We start from the raw sequence: 19,679 nt of genomic DNA, 5'->3' as shown, positions 1-19,679 counted from the left end.
CAGCATCAGGGTGGTGTCATCTGCGTATCTGAGGTTATTAATATTTCTCCCAGCAATCTTGATTCCAGCTTGTGCTTCCTCCAGCCCAGTGTTTCTCATGATGTACTCTGCATATAAGTTAAATAAGCCGGGGGACAATATACAGCCTTGATGTACTCCTTTTCCTATTTGGAACCAGTCTGTTGTTCCATGTCCAGTTCTAACTGTTGCTTCCTGACCTGCATACAGGTTTCTCAAGAGGCAGGTCAGGTGTTCTAGTATGCCCGTCTCTTTCAGAATTTTGTACTTGTTTTCAACTTATGGATAAAGACCATGTGAAGTTATTGAGTCTTAGAAAGATGGAATCTGCAGTCACAGCTTCATCATAATACTAACTACCATTTACAGAGCACTGTGCTAATTGCCAGACCTGCATTGTCTCATGTAATCCTCTCAATAACCCTGTAAGTAACTCTTCTCACCTCCATTTTACAGGTGAATGAGGCTCCCAGAGATGAAGGGTTTGCTTAAGTCCTCCCAGCAATCAAACAACATAGCTTCTGTTTTCCATTAGAGATAACTAGTTGCAATGGGCACAGTTAGGTTTTGTTTTATTTATTTTATAATGTCAGTTTTATGACTTGAAGTTTAATTACTCTTTTATAGTGAAATGGTTGTTTTGAAACTGCCTAGGTGTGAAATGCGTCATAGACATACTTGTATGGGTAGCATCTTATATCCTGGGCCAAGGTACCTGGGTACCTATGTGAGCTGAGCACCTTTCCATTTCCTATTCCCATTATGTCTTCTCACTTCACTCACATGCCGCTCCCTCTCACTGTCTTCCTAAGCATCTTACATAAAATAGCAGTTCCCATCAGTCCTGTTCCCTCCAATAGTTTTCTCCATGGTGCTCACCACCACCTAACACGTTTTTTTATTGTCTGCAGCCCATCATATATTAAGGATCCCTCCCTTTATTTTGTTCACTGCTGTATTTCTAGTGCCTTAAGCAGTATTTGGCACATCGCAGGTGCCCATCAAATGTTTTCCAAGTAAATGAATGAATCAATATATAAATCATTTGAACTACCCCAAATATAAACTCCCCTGAAGTCATAATTACCTATGAACATTTCATTCATTTAAGCTAATAAATTGCCATTTCTATTGAAGCCAGTGTGAGTTGAGTTTTCTGTTACTTGTACCCAAAAGCATTTTAACTTATGCATTTCCTAATCCAGTTTCCATAGAAAACAATTGAATCAAGATGATAAATAAATTCATTGATCAGAATAAAGCATTTCTTGTTCTAAACTTGCTTGAGAATGAAGAGAGGTGTTACTCAGTCCCAATCAGCTTCTACCTAATATTACCTAATGTTTCCAACTCATGGAGCAGAGGGTCTGTGAAAGTAGGGATCCCTTATAAATTGTTCACATTTGAATTCCCAGTGCTTTACCCAGAGTGGGTGCCCAGATTATATTTGTTCAATTTAAAGATGTTCTGTGTCTGAAATCCGTTACAAGAGATGACTCCGAATTCTTCCTAGTCCTGGCATTTGGGGGCAAGTAAAATAAATATTTTAAGCTTTGGATTCCTTATCTGACAAATGGAAGCAATGCTTTTTTCACTGAGTTGTAAAAGAGTGAAATTTATTAAGAAAAATCTATATGATGTGTTTAAGGCAGTGCCTTATATATGGTAAATGTTGGATAAACATTAATCATCATTAACTGTACTTATTGCAGTGGGAGTACTTTTCTTATTTCTCTCTTCTATGCTCTGTATTTTCTGACATTTCACCTAGAGCAATAAATTGACATATAAATTGACAAATACTTTATAGAGCTTGGCTGCAGATTTCATTGCTAACAGTTTCATTAACGGATGGATTCTGGTGTTTGCATTCTTCCCCATGTTAATGCCTTTGCTGATTAATAGGAATTGAGAACTAATGTAAACATCTAGCATTAGGATGGTAGAAAAGACTCTCCCCATGAGACTAAACAGAGTTTGAATGTTGAATCACCCATCTGAGCTGTCTATACTGATCAAGTCACTGGATTCTCAGCTTTCCACATTATATGTGTAGATGTACCCCAGGTGTTCTCGTGGGTTATAGGTTGCTGTAGTCTCCCCAAGATTTTAATCCTTAGGTTGATACAACTAGAAGAGATTTCACAAGAGAGATTTCTTTAATTTTGGTGTAGATTTTATGTTGTAAAATACACTTCTGCAGCCGTTTGCAAATACCAAGGTGTCAGGTGCGTAAGATATGCCGCTGAGCGGATGACTGAAGCTCAGAAGTGTAATTGATCAAGGAGAATATTTATTGCAGGAGTGCTGTGCTTTCTACAACAAATGTACTCCTGAAAGGTTGTATGTAAATCAAATGACTATAAATTGAATAATTTAAAAGGCATTAGAGGAGCTTATAACTTAAATAAATCCCTTGTGACTCTTCTGATTTAAGAATCCCTTTGTAATGCAAAGTATGTATTTTTTGTTTAAATATCAATTTTCTACACATTAAGTTTTTTTTGAATTGCAGTACACATATATTACTAGAGGGAAAGAAAAAGTAACTGATGCAGGATTTCTGTATATACTATTCCCTCTGCTTAGAGCTTTCTAGCTAGTGTGTCAGGAATTGGGCAGAACAGCGCTGATCAGTGGATTCTCATAGCCTGGAGAGTGCAACGGTCTGGCTCATCCTTTTAAGATCAGACTTACCTGTTCATGCTCATTTACAGTGTGCAATACAGTGAATTTCCATTTGAAAAGGTCAGGCACACCGCTCTAAACTTCATCTAGCAGCAGTTTTTCAGTCTTCAAAGCTTTCCCTGATCTCCAATGTACTTTTTTTCTATTTCATACCTTGTTCTTGTCTTTACAACAGTTATTAAAATTTGTGATTGTAACACCTGGGCACTTCCTTGAATATCACCTGTCTCTCTCACTAAACTATAAGCACTGACAATTCACCACAGTTTACTGAGTGCCTAGCACATTGTCTGGCACATAATAAGTATTTAATCAATGTTGGCTGAGGAATTTCGTGAGTAAGAAAATGTTTGTGTGTGTTAGTTGCTCGGTCATGCCTGACTCTTTGCAATCCCAGGGACTGTAGCCTGCCAGGCTCCTCTGTCCATGGGATTCTCCAGGCAAGGATACTGGAGTGGGTTGCCTTTCCTTCTCCAGGGATCAAACCTGGGTCTCCTGCACTGCAGGCAGATTCTTTACCATCTGAGCTTTACCAGGGAAGCCCCAGAAAATGTTTAAATGGATGGAAATTAGCCAGCTCTTGTTTACTTAGAATTCTTTGAAAATGGCCCTGTCTGATCTAGCTCTGCGTTCTCTGCCCATCTTCCCTCCAGTCTCCATCTTTCTCAATTTGCGTCAGCCACACTGGCTACTGGCTGGTTTTTTTTTTTTTTTTTCCTTTTTTTTTGTGATTTCATTTTTTTTTATTTTTTTTTTATTCCTTTATTTCTCATGTGTTCCCCATCCTGATTCTTGAACATGCTAATCGCTCACTGTTTCCTTCGCCTGAACTGCTCTTCCCATTCTAGTTGCTTAATCCTTCTCATCATTGCAGGCTCTACACAAACACACTTCCTCCAAGAGGCCTTCCTGGACTCCAGTATAAAATAGCAGCTCCCAACACACTCCCTTACGCTTTTGTCTCCATGGCGCTCCTCGCAGAACTCTACATATCTATTCAGGTTGTTATTGGCTCTCCCAGCTGTGAAACGTAGGATCCAGAAGGTTCAGCACATTGCCTGTCTTGTTCATCATAGTATGAATGTGAACCATGAAAGGCACTAAATAGACACATGATTTTGACAGAAGAAATACAACCTTTTCTTTTTCTGTCTATTTGTTGTTATTAGTTACATTAATATTATCCCTGAATAATTGCTTGTGACAATAAAAACTTAATTTAAGCATAGTATAAATGCATAAAGTGCTATAGGCATAATATCTTAGTGTTTACTTACTATATATGTTTAAAACAACATTGTCCTAGAATGTCAGAGAATATGTCTTCAATGACCTGAAAAACATACAGAAATTGGAGTCCTGTCTTCATCACCTACAGCCCATTATGAAAGACATATTTGTTAAATTTCATACCAACTCAGTTTACCTTTCAGTAATACTAATACACCTTCTATAATGAGGGGTAAATATTCTTAGCCTGTGGTTCCCACATTTTTGATGATTTACTATATTTTATTTGATTTTGTTATTCATCTTCTGTAAAATTCTATTTTGTTTTAAATCAGTAATTTAGTTACAAAATTAAATGTAATTCCCTTTTAATATTTTGTGAGAACTTAGCATTTCAAAACATAAAAACAGAATTTTAAAAATAAATCTGAGGAAATTGTATTGACTCTGGTGACACAGAAAAACTATTTTATAATGAAGATGTTTTCATTTAAGGTTTATATTAGAATTGTTCATAATAATGTCTTTGTCTTTGGCTCGGTAGGTGTTTGACTATGACTTTGGACTGCAGGATGACTTTATGGGCTCAGCCTTTCTGGATCTCACACAGTTGGAGTTAAACAGGTAACTTTTACACTGTCGTAACCACTATACCTTGTTGTGAAGCTAGACCTTTGCAGCAGAAAATGTCAATAGATCTGGGTTCTTGTTGCTGTTCTGTCAATCATGGTTGAGAGTCTTCATACTAGCCAGCCTTTGTCAAGTATAGCTTTCTCACTTACTCAGTGGAAATAATAGTAGCTTCCCGCACTATCTCATTGACAACAACTATTCAGCAAAAAAATTCTTAAGACACCTACTTTTTTTTCCAGAATGTGCCAAAAACCAGGAATCTAGACTGACACAGTCTTTGCTCTCACATTGCTGGTGTGGTTGTAGTGAGGCGTGAAGAAGATTATACATGTTAATCATAATCATTAATTTAAGAATGAAGCTACCATTTGATATTGATTGGTATTGATTAATATACCACGGGTCCTAGCTCCGTCAGTAAAACATCTGCCTGCAGTGCAGGAGACCTGGATTTGATTCCTGGGTTGGGAAGATCCCCTGGAGAAGGAAATGGCAACCCACTCCAGTATCTTGCCTGGAGAATCCCACGGACAGGGGACCCTGGTGGGCTACAGTCCGTGGGGTCGTAAGAATCAGACATGACTTAGAGACTAAAACATGACCACAGAAGAAAAAGTAGATTTTCGAAGCTCCAAAGCAGTGTTGAAATGGGTTGCAAAGGAAGCTGTGAACTCAACTTTGGTGGTTTTAGAGATCTTTTAGATGATCGTATTATATATCATCTAGCAGGAATAGTGGAAAGCAGGAAAGCAGAGCAGTGGGCCAGATCACTACTTTATACTTTACATGTAAACGGAATAAATAGTAGAGCCCTTATGTGTTACAGTCTGAGCATGATGGCATCTAATTTGTCTTCCAAAGTCATTTGTGCCTCACGCGGGACAAAAGAGCAGCCTTTTCCTTACTTCCTACACGTCCTGCATTCTACCCCAGAATCTAGTGCAGGCCATTACTCGATTTACTCAGGGTGATGACTGGCTCCCCGCCTCCCCATGCCTGTCTTTGAAGGTGTTGTTTGTGGTCAGTTATCATGAAACACTCCAGCTAGAATGGGCTGTGCTGCTTCTCTCCAAAGGCTACCATTATTTTCTCCCTAGACCCTGCATAAGGATCTGCAAATTATTAACATAAAGCAAAACTTTCTCTTTTTTGCTGTTAAATATAAATTATTGCTGAAAAATATTTTAACTAGAAAAAAATGGGGATGGTTAAAAAAAGTTCAAAGATTATACGTAAGCATTTGATGTTTACTTTGCCACATTCATTATTTTATGAATTTAGTGGACTATTCCCTCCCCTCCCAACAAATTAAACATTGTTACCACTTTAAAAAAATCACACATTCATGTATATCATTGCATTCTGTGTATAGAAATCAGCAGCTTTTGGGTATAGACAGATGGATAGCAATAGCAGCCATATAAATACTTAGGCTGCTGTATAATGCATTAAGGTATTGTGTTTGAAGAAAACAATAATCATCGTAAAGCAATTGCAAATATTCTTAAATCTTTATCATGTAATCATTATAGAAATGTATCAAGGTTTTGCTGTTAATTTTTAATGTAATCATTATTATAGGAAAATGATCCAAATAAAATTGTAACCCCGTGTAAAGACATGTGTGTATACATATGTGTATATAATATGTGTGTATGCACCAGTATGTATTATACACATATATAGTATAATGACTAATGTGCATTTGTTAAAAGGATCAAGTTGTTACTCTCAAAGCATTTGCATCACAGCCCTTATAATTTTTGTATATTATCAGTTTGCTTGGTTCCTTATGCTTCAGTTAAAACCTCTAACATCAAAAAACCATCCAGATTTCTCACAGCATCATTCCTTGAATCGGTGAATTAAGAATCATGTGAAAGAGTAGCCTAGGATTATAAAATCTTAGCATTGGAAAGTAGCTGTGGTTCCCCCAAATTGCTTGGGCACATTTGTAAATATATAGATTTCCAGACCCTAGGCTGGATCTACAGCACCAGAGTCATCATGGGTAGAGTTCAGGATCATGCTCTTTTTAAAAGCTTCCTAGTTGATTCTGAAGTGCAGCCAGGATTGGAAGGTTTTTTTTGGACCACCTTTCCCATCAAGCCCTTTCCCCAAGACTAGAATCTGGCTTTATCATTCAGTAAAACTTAAGCTCCATGAAGACAAGTGTCTTATATTTGGGCTTGACCTCTGATTTTTACCCAGAACCTAGTACAGTGTTCATTTCCTGTTTTGTGAGTTAAATGAATAAATGATTGAACAACCAAAGGAACATTCCTAATTTGCTAGCATTTCAAGATTCAAGTCTGATGCTAAATGTTCTGCAGTCACTTAGGTTAATGGAGGACATGAACCCTTTTTTTCAGTATTAATTAAAATATGGAAACAAGATATTATTGTCAGTTGAAGGTATATTTTGCATTATTTTCCAAAAGTTATTGTGGGTAATATTTGGTAATTCATAATCTATCCTCAGAGATACTTTTCTAATTCTGAAGCCTTCTGAGTATTGATCACCTGTTTTAAGTGTTGGTTTCCTTGAATTTCTGAACCTAAAACAGTATTTAGGCATAGGTTTAAATAGCCAAAAATAGAAGCATTATTTTAAATATTAGTAGCTCAGTTAGTAAACAATCTGCCTGCAGTGCAGGAGACCTGGGTTCGATCCCTGGGTCAGAAAGATCCCCTGGAGAAGGAAATGGCAACCCACTCCAGTACTCTTGCCTGGAGAATCCCATGGACAGTCCCTGGGCTACACTCCATGGGGTCGCAAGGGCCAGACACAACTTAGTGACTAAACCACCACTGTTCATTGTTTTAAAGTATGTTTATAATGTATATCAAGCAAATTATATGTTATATTTTCCTCTTCTCCTGCTCATCTGTTTACTTTAATTATACTCTACCTAGAAGGGTGGGATGGGTGGGGGTTGGATGAAGGCTCAAAAGGGAGGGAATATACATATACTTGGAGCTGATTCACGTTGTTGTATGGCAGAAACCAACACAACTCGTAAAGCAGTTATCCTTCAATTAAAAATACATTTTAAAAGGTCATACTCCTGGTTTAAAGAAAATTCTGAAGACCTAAAAGGAAGGTAGAGGTCAATAAATGACCCTCATTTAGTTGTTGGACTCAAATTTGTAGAAAATAGCTACTCTTGCTTACAGGTTTCTCTGTACTTCCTTCTGGTACTTTCTTGGCCTTTCCAGTAACTCCATGACCTTTTAGAGCCCCATGAAAGACTGAATGTGTGAACCCAGTTATCCATTTGGCCCATGATTTTATTGGATAACTTAATAGGTTGATGGTATTTTAATAACAAAAACTATGCCAGGAAATTAAAGGAAGGCAAAATTACTTTTCTTCTTAAAAATAATAAATTGTTGATATAAGATATACTTTAGTTTATTCATTTAATGACTGTTTATAACCTTTTTAATATTATATATATATTTTTTTAATTGAAACATAATTGACATACAATGTAGGTTTCAGGTATACAGCATTGTGGTTTGACATTTATAGGCATTACAAAATGATTCCAATAAACGTAGTAACCATCTTGCATCATACAAAGTTATTACAACATTGTTGAGTATATTTTCTGTGCTGTACATTACATCCCCTGTATTTATTTAATGAATGTAAGTTTATGTATCTTAATCCCCTTCGTCTATTTGATCTGTTCCCCTGCTCCCTCCCTTCTAGCAACCGTTTGTTCTGTGTATCTATGAGTCTGTTTCTGTTTTGTTTTGTTTGTTCATTTGTTTTGTTTTGTTTTAGATTCAGCACATAACTGAAATCATACAGTATTTGTCTTTGTGTGACTTCATTCACTTAGCATAATACCCTCCAAGTCCATCCATATTGTTGCAAATGGCACGGTTTCGCTATTTTTATGGCTGAGTAGTATTCCTTTGGATATGCATACCACATCTTATTTATCCATTCATCTGTTGGTGGAGACTTTGGTTGCTTCCATACCTTGGCTATCTCTTCCAATTAGTATTTTTGTTTTCTTTGGATAGATACCCAGGCAGGAGTGGAACTGCCTGATCATCTGGTAGTTCTATTTTTAATTATTTGTGGAACCCCCATACCATGTTCCATAATGGCCTCGCCAATTTAAATTTCCACTAACAATGTACAAGTGTTTCTTTTTCTCTACAATCTCACCAACACTTATTTGTTGCTTCTTTGGTAATTGCCATTCTGACAGGTGTGAGGTGATATCTCATTGTACTTTGCTTTGTATTTCCCTAATAATTAGTGGTTTTTGAGGATTGTTTTGTGTGTCTGTTGGCCATGTGCATGTCCCTTCTTGCAAACATGTCTGTTTAGGTCCTCTGCCCATTTTTAAATCCAATTGCTTAGGGTTTTTTGATATTGAATTATATGAGTTCTTTACACATTTTGGGTATTAAACACTATTGGATGCTACCATTTGCAACTGTCTTTTCACATTCCGTAGATTGCCTTTTGCTACTGGTTTCCTGCATGCTCAATATCTTAACATTTTATATCATAGGCCCACGGATGTGACCTTAACACTGAAAGATCCCCATTATCCTGACCATGATCTTGGAATCATTTTGCTGTCAGTCATCCTTACCCCTAAAGAAGGAGAACATGTGGTAAGTTCCCGCAGAGTCTGGTTGTAGCTTTCTTGCTCCTGCTTGTTTGAATGTTGTTAGCCTTCTCTGAACACAGAGGTAATATTAAAGAGAAGCAGCGTAAGAAAGTCTGGCCTTTTCTTTGTTTCTATGAGTATCTTGTGTATCAGCAGTCTAGGTGTATCGCGTCTTTTGAATTCAAATTTCTTATTCTGTTCTCTAGGTCAGGACCTCTTCCTGTAAATAAAAGACATATTTGCATGTTTTATCATAATTTTATTTTCCAATTTCAGACATGTTATATTGTAGCGAACAGTGATATTCACTCAGGGATTATATTTACTGGTGAACTGAATATTTTGAATTCCACCTAGAGATATCCAGAGCCTACTGTTTTGATTGTACTGTCAAATGTACCATAACAAAGAAAATGAGGTGAAATTACAATAGAATTTCTGCTTTCTGGTATTTGTTTGATGAATGATGAGTGAGTACTTTTCATCTTCTTGGTGGGCTTCCAATATTGGCAGTACCAATTTTCTAGCCTTGGCTGTCTGTACTTCCTTGCACACCATGCTACTATGAGAAACTGACAAGAGATACAGGAACTCCAGCACTGTTGAAGCGACGGTAAAAAAAAAAATATATATATGCAGGTTTGACCTGCATCGATATGCTTGCCAGTACACTTTCTGCCTCAGTTTACCAAAGATTATTTATTAGACTCAGGGTACTTTCATGTACTAAGAGCTATTCTCATTAATTCTGATTGCAACACATTTTAAGAGTAGACATATTTAATAATTTTTAGGCAAATTTAAACACTCTTTTTCAGCAATGTGTGTATTGCTGTCTTAAAATATTGCATGATTAAAGTTGGTATATGTTTTCTACTGGAAAGGTATTAATATTATTGGCATTTTCCCCTAGATTGTAAGTAAATATAGCGAGTTACAGTTTCAAATGGGGAAGCGTTTTAAACTCATTGAGAAACTCACCTTTTGCAATGGACTTTTCTCTATCCTTTTTAAAATTAAACAATGAGCATACCTATTCACATATAATATTTGTTAAGTATGATTTAAGTCTCTATACTTTATTCAGTGAGGAAGAAAATGTTCTTTTTGAACAAGTGCTATCTGATAATAGCTACATTGAGAACTTAGCATGGTGAAAGAATGTATGTACGTTCATAGGCATGGTCTCTTGTGGGCAAATGAAAGGGTAGGTGATGTTTTTTCACAGAGAACATTTATAAATACAATTTTGAAAGTCACCAATTCAGAATATAATATTTCACCCAGTATAAACCAAGGAGTATATCCTATCTGGCTAGTCCATACACAGGAATAAAGTATAAATATTCATTTATTCTTTTATTCAAATTAATCTGGTATTCATCAGGAACCTGCTATGAGCTAAATCCTATGCTAGACCCTTGATCTTCCCTGCTGGCTCAGTGGTAAAGAATCTGCCTGCCAACGCAGGAGATGCAGGTTCGATCCCTGGGTTGGGAAAGATCTCCTGGAAAAGGAAATGGCAACCCACTCCAGTGTTCTTGCCTGGGAAATCCCAGACAGAGAAGCCCGGCAGACTATAGCCCGTGGGGATGCTAAAGAATCAGGCACAACTTAGCAACTAAAACAGCAACAACACGCTAGACCTTTAGGATTCAGTAGAGCTGAAATGCAGTGGAGAGCTCAGAAATCAAACGATCCCAGAAGGAGATGTAAAATGACAGCTGTTTTAAGTGCCATGAAAGAGCAGTGACGTGCTGCTGTAGAGAAAACAGAGGTGAATTTGTTCTAGTCATGGGAACAGCATTCTCTAAAGAAGTCAAATGAGACACGAGATCTGAAGTGCGAATAGGAGTTGATAAAAGCAAAAAACAAAGAAAAAACAAAAACAGAGGAGGTATTTGAAGCAGAAGAGATAGCACAGGCAAAGGCTCTATAGTTAGGGAAACCAAGCTGCACTCCAAGAACTGAAAGAGTACTGGAGCTTAGAGAAGGGTGGAAGCAGACTGTGGGAGATCTTAGTGCATGATGACAGTCAAAGGGAGGCACCCAGACTGTGTTAGGACTGTTGGCCATGTTAAAGTTCGTGGTCTTTCCCCAAAGAGCAACGGGGAGCCATTGAAAAGTCTGTAAATGGGAAGTGGCATAATTGTATTTGCCTTTTGTTGTGTAGCTACACTGTAGAAAAGAGATGAAAGAGTAAGAATAGATGTTTGGAGACCAACTAGGAAGCTGTTTTAAAAATTCTGGTGGGAAATGATGGAGATTTGGATTAGAGTTGTCCGACGCAGAGATGGAAGGAAATGAAAAAGTTTATCTATCGGAGGTGAAATCAACAAAACTTGGTGACAGAATATTCTTGTTTGGTGATGTTTTGTTACTTTATGAAAGACAGCACTTCATAAATGAAAATAACCAAGTGCCTGAGATCTTAGGTGTCCCCAGAATATCCGAACTGGCAGTATTACTGAGGATCCAAATATATACAACTGTTTTAGTTATTCGGGTGACTTCATGATGAAAGGTCTGCTGATTTTCTACATTAAAAGAATATTTATTAAATATTTTAACATCAGACTGAGGGTTTAAGGGATCAAATTGGTATCAAGAGACTTTATGATGAAGTAGCTGAATTCTAAATTACTCAGAAATATAGCACAGGTACAGTAATTCCAGAAATTAGTTTTTCTTCAACAATTCTTGCAAAAATCCTTCCATCTCCATTGCTGCTCAAACATATTTAGGCACCATTTCTTTCTAACTAGGAAAAATCATTTTAGAATATGACAGTGCCTGGTTACTTATCATCAGTGGTTTATCAAACATGAATAGGAAAGGAAACAGAGTATACGAAACTGTTAACGTATCAGAAACCTGGTATTGTTAATTATCTTTTCTTCGTTTTCCTTTCTCCTTATTGTATCTGTCCAGCCACATTCTCCCTTAACATTTCAAGATTCTTCTTGAAATCTTCATGCCATTTTCTTGATTCAGATCTTTTTGGCTAACTTAGTTTTATGGAAGAAATCTTTTACTGCCAAGTATTTTTCCTTTGTTGCCTTACTTTATACCTCCAAATAGCACTAGATTGTTTCTGCTGCAGCAACTGAAAACCAATGTCTTTCCCTTCCCATTTTGGATACTCTGTCCTCTGCACCAGAGAAGCAAGTGGCTTATCAGCACCCAGTGCCGCAGAAAAGGCACAATGGGTGCAGCCTGTACCGGAGACAGCCTCTGGCTGGTAAAGCCCGTCTTGACCTCAGCAACACCCGAGAAGCAGAGAGAAGGGTGACCTGGAGGACCTGGTCCTCCTTGTGGTTGGACCAATAGCTGGGAGCTTGGAGTTGGTTATTGAGAAGCAGCTGGGTTAGGGGCAGGGGAGGAAGCATGAAAGGTCCCCTATAGGAAATCCTATCAGGATCTCCAATATCCTGGCTAGTCTGATTCCTAGACTGGGCTTGCAGCTTCTGTGCATATGCTTTACATGATGAAAATTTCTAACCAAGACACATGAATTAGGTGGGGAGCCACCTTTTGTTTATTTTGGTCTATATAGCAGTTCTAGAGCTGTTTATTAATTACTGTCTCTAAAATTGGTAAGCGACCCTAGTTGGGAGATTTTTGAACCTCTGAATAAATGTCATTTGTAGGCATCTATTGAATAAAACCACTTACTGGCCACCTATATGCATTATGCTAAGTTGTATAACTCCTTCTTTATTCTTCTTCTAAGTGTTCAGTGACCTCTGGCTATTTCTCTAACATGGAAATGGAAACTCCTGATGAAGGCTTTAATCTTCTCCAGCAAAAGAACATACATTCCCTCACTTGTAACCTTTGTCCCAGCAAAATATAGACTCCTGCACAGCTCACCTCCTCTCAAGTCCAAGCTTTCTCCAGCATGACTTTTCCTACCTAAAATACACTTCTACTTACTATACTTCACCTTGACTCCATCCTATACCCTGTCCCTCCTGGTTTAAGAAATAATAATTTATAAGTATTTACAGATATTTAAAATTATTGTTTCTGCTTACCTTTCTTATGATGACTCCTCTTAGAACCTAGTCCAGCTTTCTGTACCTGGTTGATTTTCAGTGGGCTGTAGATAAATCTCAAGGAGGATTTGATGGAATGCCTCAAAGGTTCAAGGGAAAGTATTTTAAGTTTCCTTCTTCAATATTCAAATCCCTGAGGTTGTCACAAACAATATTGGAAATAATGATTTAATGTTCCTTTGGAACTCTTAAATTTTATATTGATGATAATCTGATTAAAATCAGTCTATACTGCTCGTCTCGAGATTTCTAACCATGACAATGAATTAGAAGCACATCACTGTATTTTCTTCATTTGGTAACGTGCCTAGTATTTATTGGCTAAATATATTTACCTGGAATACATTAGAAATTTCTTGGTTAAAAGCAACTCAATTATCCAGTGTACCTTCAAATTAAACTTTTAATATGCCTGAAATATATAATGTATTGCTGCAATGAAAATGACATGCTGAACTTTCACAAATTACCTAAGAATAAATCTTATTTAGAGAAATTCAAATGCATAATGCAGAAAACCAGAATCAGTTTACTAAATGCTTCATAATTCCATTTAATATTCAGAATGATGCATAGGGAAGGAATAGAGGATGATTTTGCTTTGACCTTCTCACAGCAAAATTATGAGTTCTGTTCTCTTTGATTATTAGCTCAGAAATGATCTATTTTAAGCTTTTGGAACTTAAGACTTAGTTCAAAAAGCACATGTTTATTCTTACGCCTGTGTTTATAAAACTTAACTAAATATTTTATATGGATTCACATGGAGAATGGATAGTATGAGTTTCAAGAGCCATTGACAAATAAATCCTAACCATCAGATAGGAAATAGAACATTAATGTTAAGAAATCCTATCAAAAGTGGGAAGGAATGAGTAACTGGAAACAGAGGACTTAGCATCACAAAGTTCTCAGAGTTCTAAATCAATTATCACGCCCGTGTTTAATACACTATTAATACTGACATTACGTTTCATGATCACATGGTTGCGATGAGTTCTCCTTGTATGAACAGGAGAAATTTCTCCCTGTGAGAACAGTTCTCCTTCTGGAACTCAGTAAAAAGGAAGAACAAGTTGAAAACCTTATCAGCCTACTGTATTTACTAAAGCCTGTCAAACATACAAGATCTAATTATAGCTAATTAAGAAATATACATGAGTCATAACAAAAGTATTTCATGGTTACTTATGTTAAAATCTTCTCCATTGAGTCATGATTCTTTTGTAAAAAATCTCAGTTGTGTACAGATACATATATGTATGTATGTGTGAACAGATACATATATGTATGTATGTGTGTATGTTCATGTGTATATATACACACACACACATATATATGTGTGTGTGTGTTTTAATTTTCAGTGCTGCGTGTGTGAGAAACCAAAACCTTCCTGGGGGCACGCTGATGACTTGCATGATGCAACTGTCATTTCTGCTTTGAATGCATGTCCTGTGTAGGCCCTGTAGTGTGCAGTGCATACATGTGAGTCCTATATGTGGTATTTTGGTCTGATTGTGTGTGTGAGTTCTTTCTGGCTCTTTTTCTAGCAGAGTTCAATCCACAACTTTCTTCATTGGCGAATTTGTGGAATAAAAGTGAGTTAATTTGTGTTACATACTCTCTTAGATAACCTAGACCTATGGATTGGCTAAAGCTAAAAAGTAGAAAATTTTAAGAAACATATGAATTAATCTTAGTTGATCTTTAGTGAATTTATTTTTCTTGGTAGTTTATTTTTGAAAATTTTTTGAATTCTTTCATAACCTAACATTTGGGGAAAATCCATCTATAAACATAAAATACATGTGTTTTATAATATGTAGGTACCATAATATCTAGCCATTCTGTGATTTTTTATATCTATAATAGCCATGTAATTGCCTTAAAAAAATCACTGCAACAAAAGATAAAAACAAAACATGGATTGAGAATGTGAAACTTCTAAAAACCCAAAGATTCTGCAAATCTCAGAGAGTCATATTTTAATGTACTTACGCCTTTTATTGGGCTTCAAAGAGGTTGAGTTGCTAATAAAGGGTTTGAATTGTACTATGATATTAGATAATGACACTTTCAAAAACAAATTCATATGTTTCTCAGCTGAAGATCAAAGAGCAAAAACTAAATCTTGTTTTTCTAGAATTTGCTTCATCTCCTATCTTTAACATTCCCCAATCTTTCTTCTCTAATATGTCCCACAGTTAGCGAAGGTAACAATGTTAATATTGATAGTATGTCTGTTAAATTCACTTTTTAAAAACCTTTTTTACTGTTTTCAGTTTTATTGAATCTACCTTCACCCAACCATCTAAAAAACAAAAGAGAATTGGGACTGAGATACCTAAACCCACTGGTTAGCAGGTTGGATTCGCTCAATAAGCAGAAATTTTGTTATAAAATCCAGGCCCATTTTGAGAGTCATTGGATTTATAATTGAACTCTAGAGATTGAATCAGAAAATAAGGAATTAGTCCCTGTAACTGCCCAATCTTTCTATTTACACTTGGGGAAATTACTGGCCTTTTGTTTGTATCAGAATCCCAATCTGAAAAATAATACCATGCAGCTTATTGGTAAAACTGATTTTGAGAGACAGTAAAATACCAAACCTGTAGTTAGCTTTACATATAAAAGGTTAATTGCATACAGCGGTTATGAGTCAGGGCGTGTGGCTTTGCCAGGAGCAGTGAATCTGTGTAACATCGAGTGTGGCCCTGAGGTTCAACTCTTCTCGTGTTCTTAGCCATTTTTTCATAGGACAGCATTTCTTACAAAATGGAACTTTGTAAGATTCTTAAAGACGAGTTGATGATGATAAATGGCCACGAGATAAGAGATTTTAGTTTTTGACTTACTTGTCTTAATTATTCTCACCTGATTTGACTCAAGAACTTGTCCCTAGAAATTACCATTCTTTGTTCATTGAAACTCTTTCTGAGAAAGTTGAACATGTGCAGTATGACTCCTAACTGGGACAGTTTTCATAAACTTGGCATACCATGAAAGTATTTCATGCTCAGTTGACTTTAATGGTGAGGAGAATGTGGTGGTGGTGATGGCGATGATCATGGTGGTGATGACAATGACAATACTCATTTGTCATCAACCACAAACATCTGTTAAACACCCATCTCCACAGCCCAATGGTGGGTTTTGCTGCTTCAGAATAAGTTGGACATTAGTAATTAGAAAAAAATATAATACTTTGCAGTTCATGACTCCATTTGAAAAAAATAGGGAACTAGTGTAAACTTGGGAAATCTACTTCTCTTCCATATTTTGGTTAATATTTAACTCAGAGTGTATATAGAGAGAATATAATCCATAAAACCACTGTCTACGTAAAAGCGGGATATAGCCTTATCTTTGACAATTTTATGATTTTTTCTCATTTCCTATGCTAGAACTTCTACATAATTCCTTTGTCTTGGTTCAAGCCAAAGGTTGACTTCTAAATGACTTAATCTTATATTAAGATCTTTCCCTTTTTGTATTTTTGTAATTTGTGAGTGGTTTCTGAAATGGTCTTGCTTTACAGTGAATTTTGCTGAAGGAGATAGAGTTCTTAAAAGGCACCAGTGCTCTTCCTTGATACACAAATACAGCTAACATTTCTATTAACTGTATTCTTTGCTCCAAATATTCCCTAGTCCCTACTGCATCTGCCTTAAAGGTAATAATAAAGCTGAGAGTAAGGAGGTTACCCAGAAGTTAATACCTCCATGTTCACTGAGAATTTTTCCTTTTAAATGGAGAGGAAATTAAAAGTCATTGTATTTTTATGAGTTACTTTACGTGAGAGACCAATGATCTTGGGCACTCATCATGAACTTTCATGAAACTTAATGAAAACTTGAAGTCATAACACCTCTTACTATGACATGAAAAAACTTTACAGGATCTGAAATGGCTATTAGGAAGATCCACTAATAACCATCACAATATGCAGCACTTTTTCTCAGTTGAAAGCATTTGAAAACCCTGATGTAATTACAGACTAACTGGAAGCAGACACAAATCTAAGACGCCATCAATGCAACAGACTTTGAATGTGTTTAAGGAGGAAAATTATTATATACCCAGTAAAGTCATGATACATCCTTAGCCTCCACTACCAAAAGGAACAATTGCTAATTGGGAGACGCAATGCATTTTTTTCCTGTCGATAAGATATTTCAAATTTTCCATTCTATTTAAAATCTACTGTCCCATTTCTTTGTACAAAAGGATAAAACAAATGAACTCTTACCAGAAAGACTGCTTGAATGTTAAAGGTGCTTTTCTAGCTGTGTGTACCAGAAAAAACAATTTTTGTCTTGTGTAATTGTTGCTGGAAACCATTTGCTGTTTAAATGTTAAGCTCCCTCCAAAAAACAATTGGCTGCCCTGACCTGTGCTTGAGTGATAAGATAATGAAAATGCTTTATTTCATTTACAGACAATGCTAATGAGGAAGAGTTGGAAAAGATCAAGTAAGGTAATGCTTAGCATGTGATCTTTCAGCTTTTCTCGTTGAGAAGAACTGTCAGCTGCTTTCCCAGGCTCTCTCATACCCCTTCAAACTACACCTCAGAATTTCATCACTCTTCACTTTTTTCTTTTTTTCCCCATGAACTTTAAGCCAATCATGTGATGCTTTTTCAGTAAATAGAAATCACTCTGATCAATCACATCCAAACCATCCTCTTGCTAATCTTGGGTCACTTTTGAGCATCATTCTCAGCATCTGGTTTCTGTTCTGGGCACCACAGGGTCTAGAAAATGCCTTTGCTCCAGATCAGGTTTAAAATAATGGCACTAGGGTAGGGACAACTCCAGAGAGGAGGAATATCCATGTAATTTACTGTTTTCTTTCACTGAAAACCGAGTCTGAGGTTTTCTAAACTCAAAAATCCCTTTATTGCTACATCTTTGAAGTGCATAATGAGAACAGTTTTCTGTCATTGCTTCTCCTCTCACTTCAAGAAATAAATGGCAGGTGGGAACGAGAGGAGTTTATAGTTCTTGTAAGTTACCAAGCCCTGGCTCTTCCTATAACTTGTAAAATATAAAAGATCTATTCTAAGCTTCTAATCTGTTCAGTGGTGGTACCACGTACACAAATAAATGTCAAGATGAAACCGACTTTTGTATGACTACTCCTTGGAATAAATCTAAAGGATTTTATTTGTAAAGATCATTTTTGCTCAGATTTCTATTTTACAAAATTGGTACTCCTTTTGAATAGTGACTTATTTTTTTAGACCCTGGAACATAACAATCTTTTTTCTTCCATTCTGATTGAATCATGCTATTATTTAAATTTTTCTTTAATTTTGTCACTTTCATTATTGTGAATTAAGAAAATACTTATAGCAACATGATTATTTATGGTAATGTCTTAATTTGCTTTAACCAGAATTTCTTACTGTAAAAACTTTCTTTCCGGTTATTGTAGAATTAGCAGCCAAAAGATAATTTGGATCATAAAAAGGTCAGGTCCATGTTAAAAATCACCTTTATCATTTTAATAAAATTAAAAACATTTAATTTTAAAACATTAAAAACATTGCCAAATATTTCTCACCTAGTGTTCACTAGGTTTTCTCCTGGCCAAAATAAAATTTCAAAAATCTTAAGGAAATATTTGCACTGTTCATATTTGTATTACACTTTTTTCTTTGTAATTATACTTCAAAATTAGTATTATATTAAAGATATATATGTTTAAAAATTTATGTAACTTGACTTTCTTCATTATGTGTCTTCATTATACTATATCTGTGTAGAAACATTGTAATCCATTAATATATAGCAATATCTCTCTTCCAGTTGTAGTTAAGATATAATGCTAGAGCAAGATATTATATAGTTTTGAGTATTAACTAGAAGGAATAATCTATTTTATTGTAATATAAAAGAAGAAAGATTCTTCTTTAAATAGTTTATCTAATTAATATTTAAATTTAGTTTTAAAGATAAATTAAGCCAACATAAATCCATTTTTTTGATCCACAAAAAATAATAAACATCTATTCTTTACTATTTTCATATCTAAACTTCTTAGAGTTTTTAAGCATTAACAATCCAATTGTACATTCAAACTGGTATATTTTCTAGCTTGACACTGATGATACAGAACTCCCTGTATCTAACTGCACTCATTGGGGTACTTGGTAGATTATTTTTAGTGTATATAATAATATAGCTTTGGGGTTTTTAGCCTGAGGGATTTTCAGTTTTATAAAATTTCATGGGGACAGTGAATGCTAAGTAGAAGAAAATCATTTTTTTTCCTATGAGAACATACTGAATACCTGATAATTCATTCAAATTGTCACTGTCCCTTAAAATATGTGCCATATTCATCTTAGTGTTACAAGAGCAGAGTGTTAAATTGAAAATCCGGGGAAAGTTTGAAATTTCAGTT

At 35.8% G+C, this 19,679-nt stretch overlaps 1 protein-coding gene across 9 annotated transcripts in view; it reads left to right on the top strand.

Moving 5' to 3' along the window:
- MCTP1 (multiple C2 domains, transmembrane 1) overlaps nt 1–19,679 on the top strand; it is a 563,225-nt gene that overhangs the window by 304,245 nt on the left and 239,301 nt on the right. For 6 of the 9 annotated variants that reach the window (XM_010831935.1, XM_010831934.1, XM_010831933.1 and 3 more), the window contains exons 4-6: nt 4,481–4,560; nt 9,108–9,213; nt 17,709–17,747. In XM_010831935.1, the coding sequence (XP_010830237.1) occupies nt 4,481–4,560; nt 9,108–9,213; nt 17,709–17,747 (225 nt within the window). The remainder of the gene's footprint in view (nt 1–4,480; nt 4,561–9,107; nt 9,214–17,708; nt 17,748–19,679) is intronic. The other 3 variants (XM_010831936.1, XM_010831932.1, XM_010831938.1) reach the window with 1 other exon arrangement.

This window comes from Bison bison, unplaced genomic scaffold (assembly GCF_000754665.1).
Source record: "Bison bison bison isolate TAMUID 2011002044 unplaced genomic scaffold, Bison_UMD1.0 scf7180017864533, whole genome shotgun sequence".
NCBI lineage: Eukaryota > Metazoa > Chordata > Mammalia > Artiodactyla > Bovidae > Bison > Bison bison.
The sequence above is the reverse complement of the archived record's forward strand: the minus strand, read 5'-3'. Positions and strand labels throughout refer to the sequence as shown.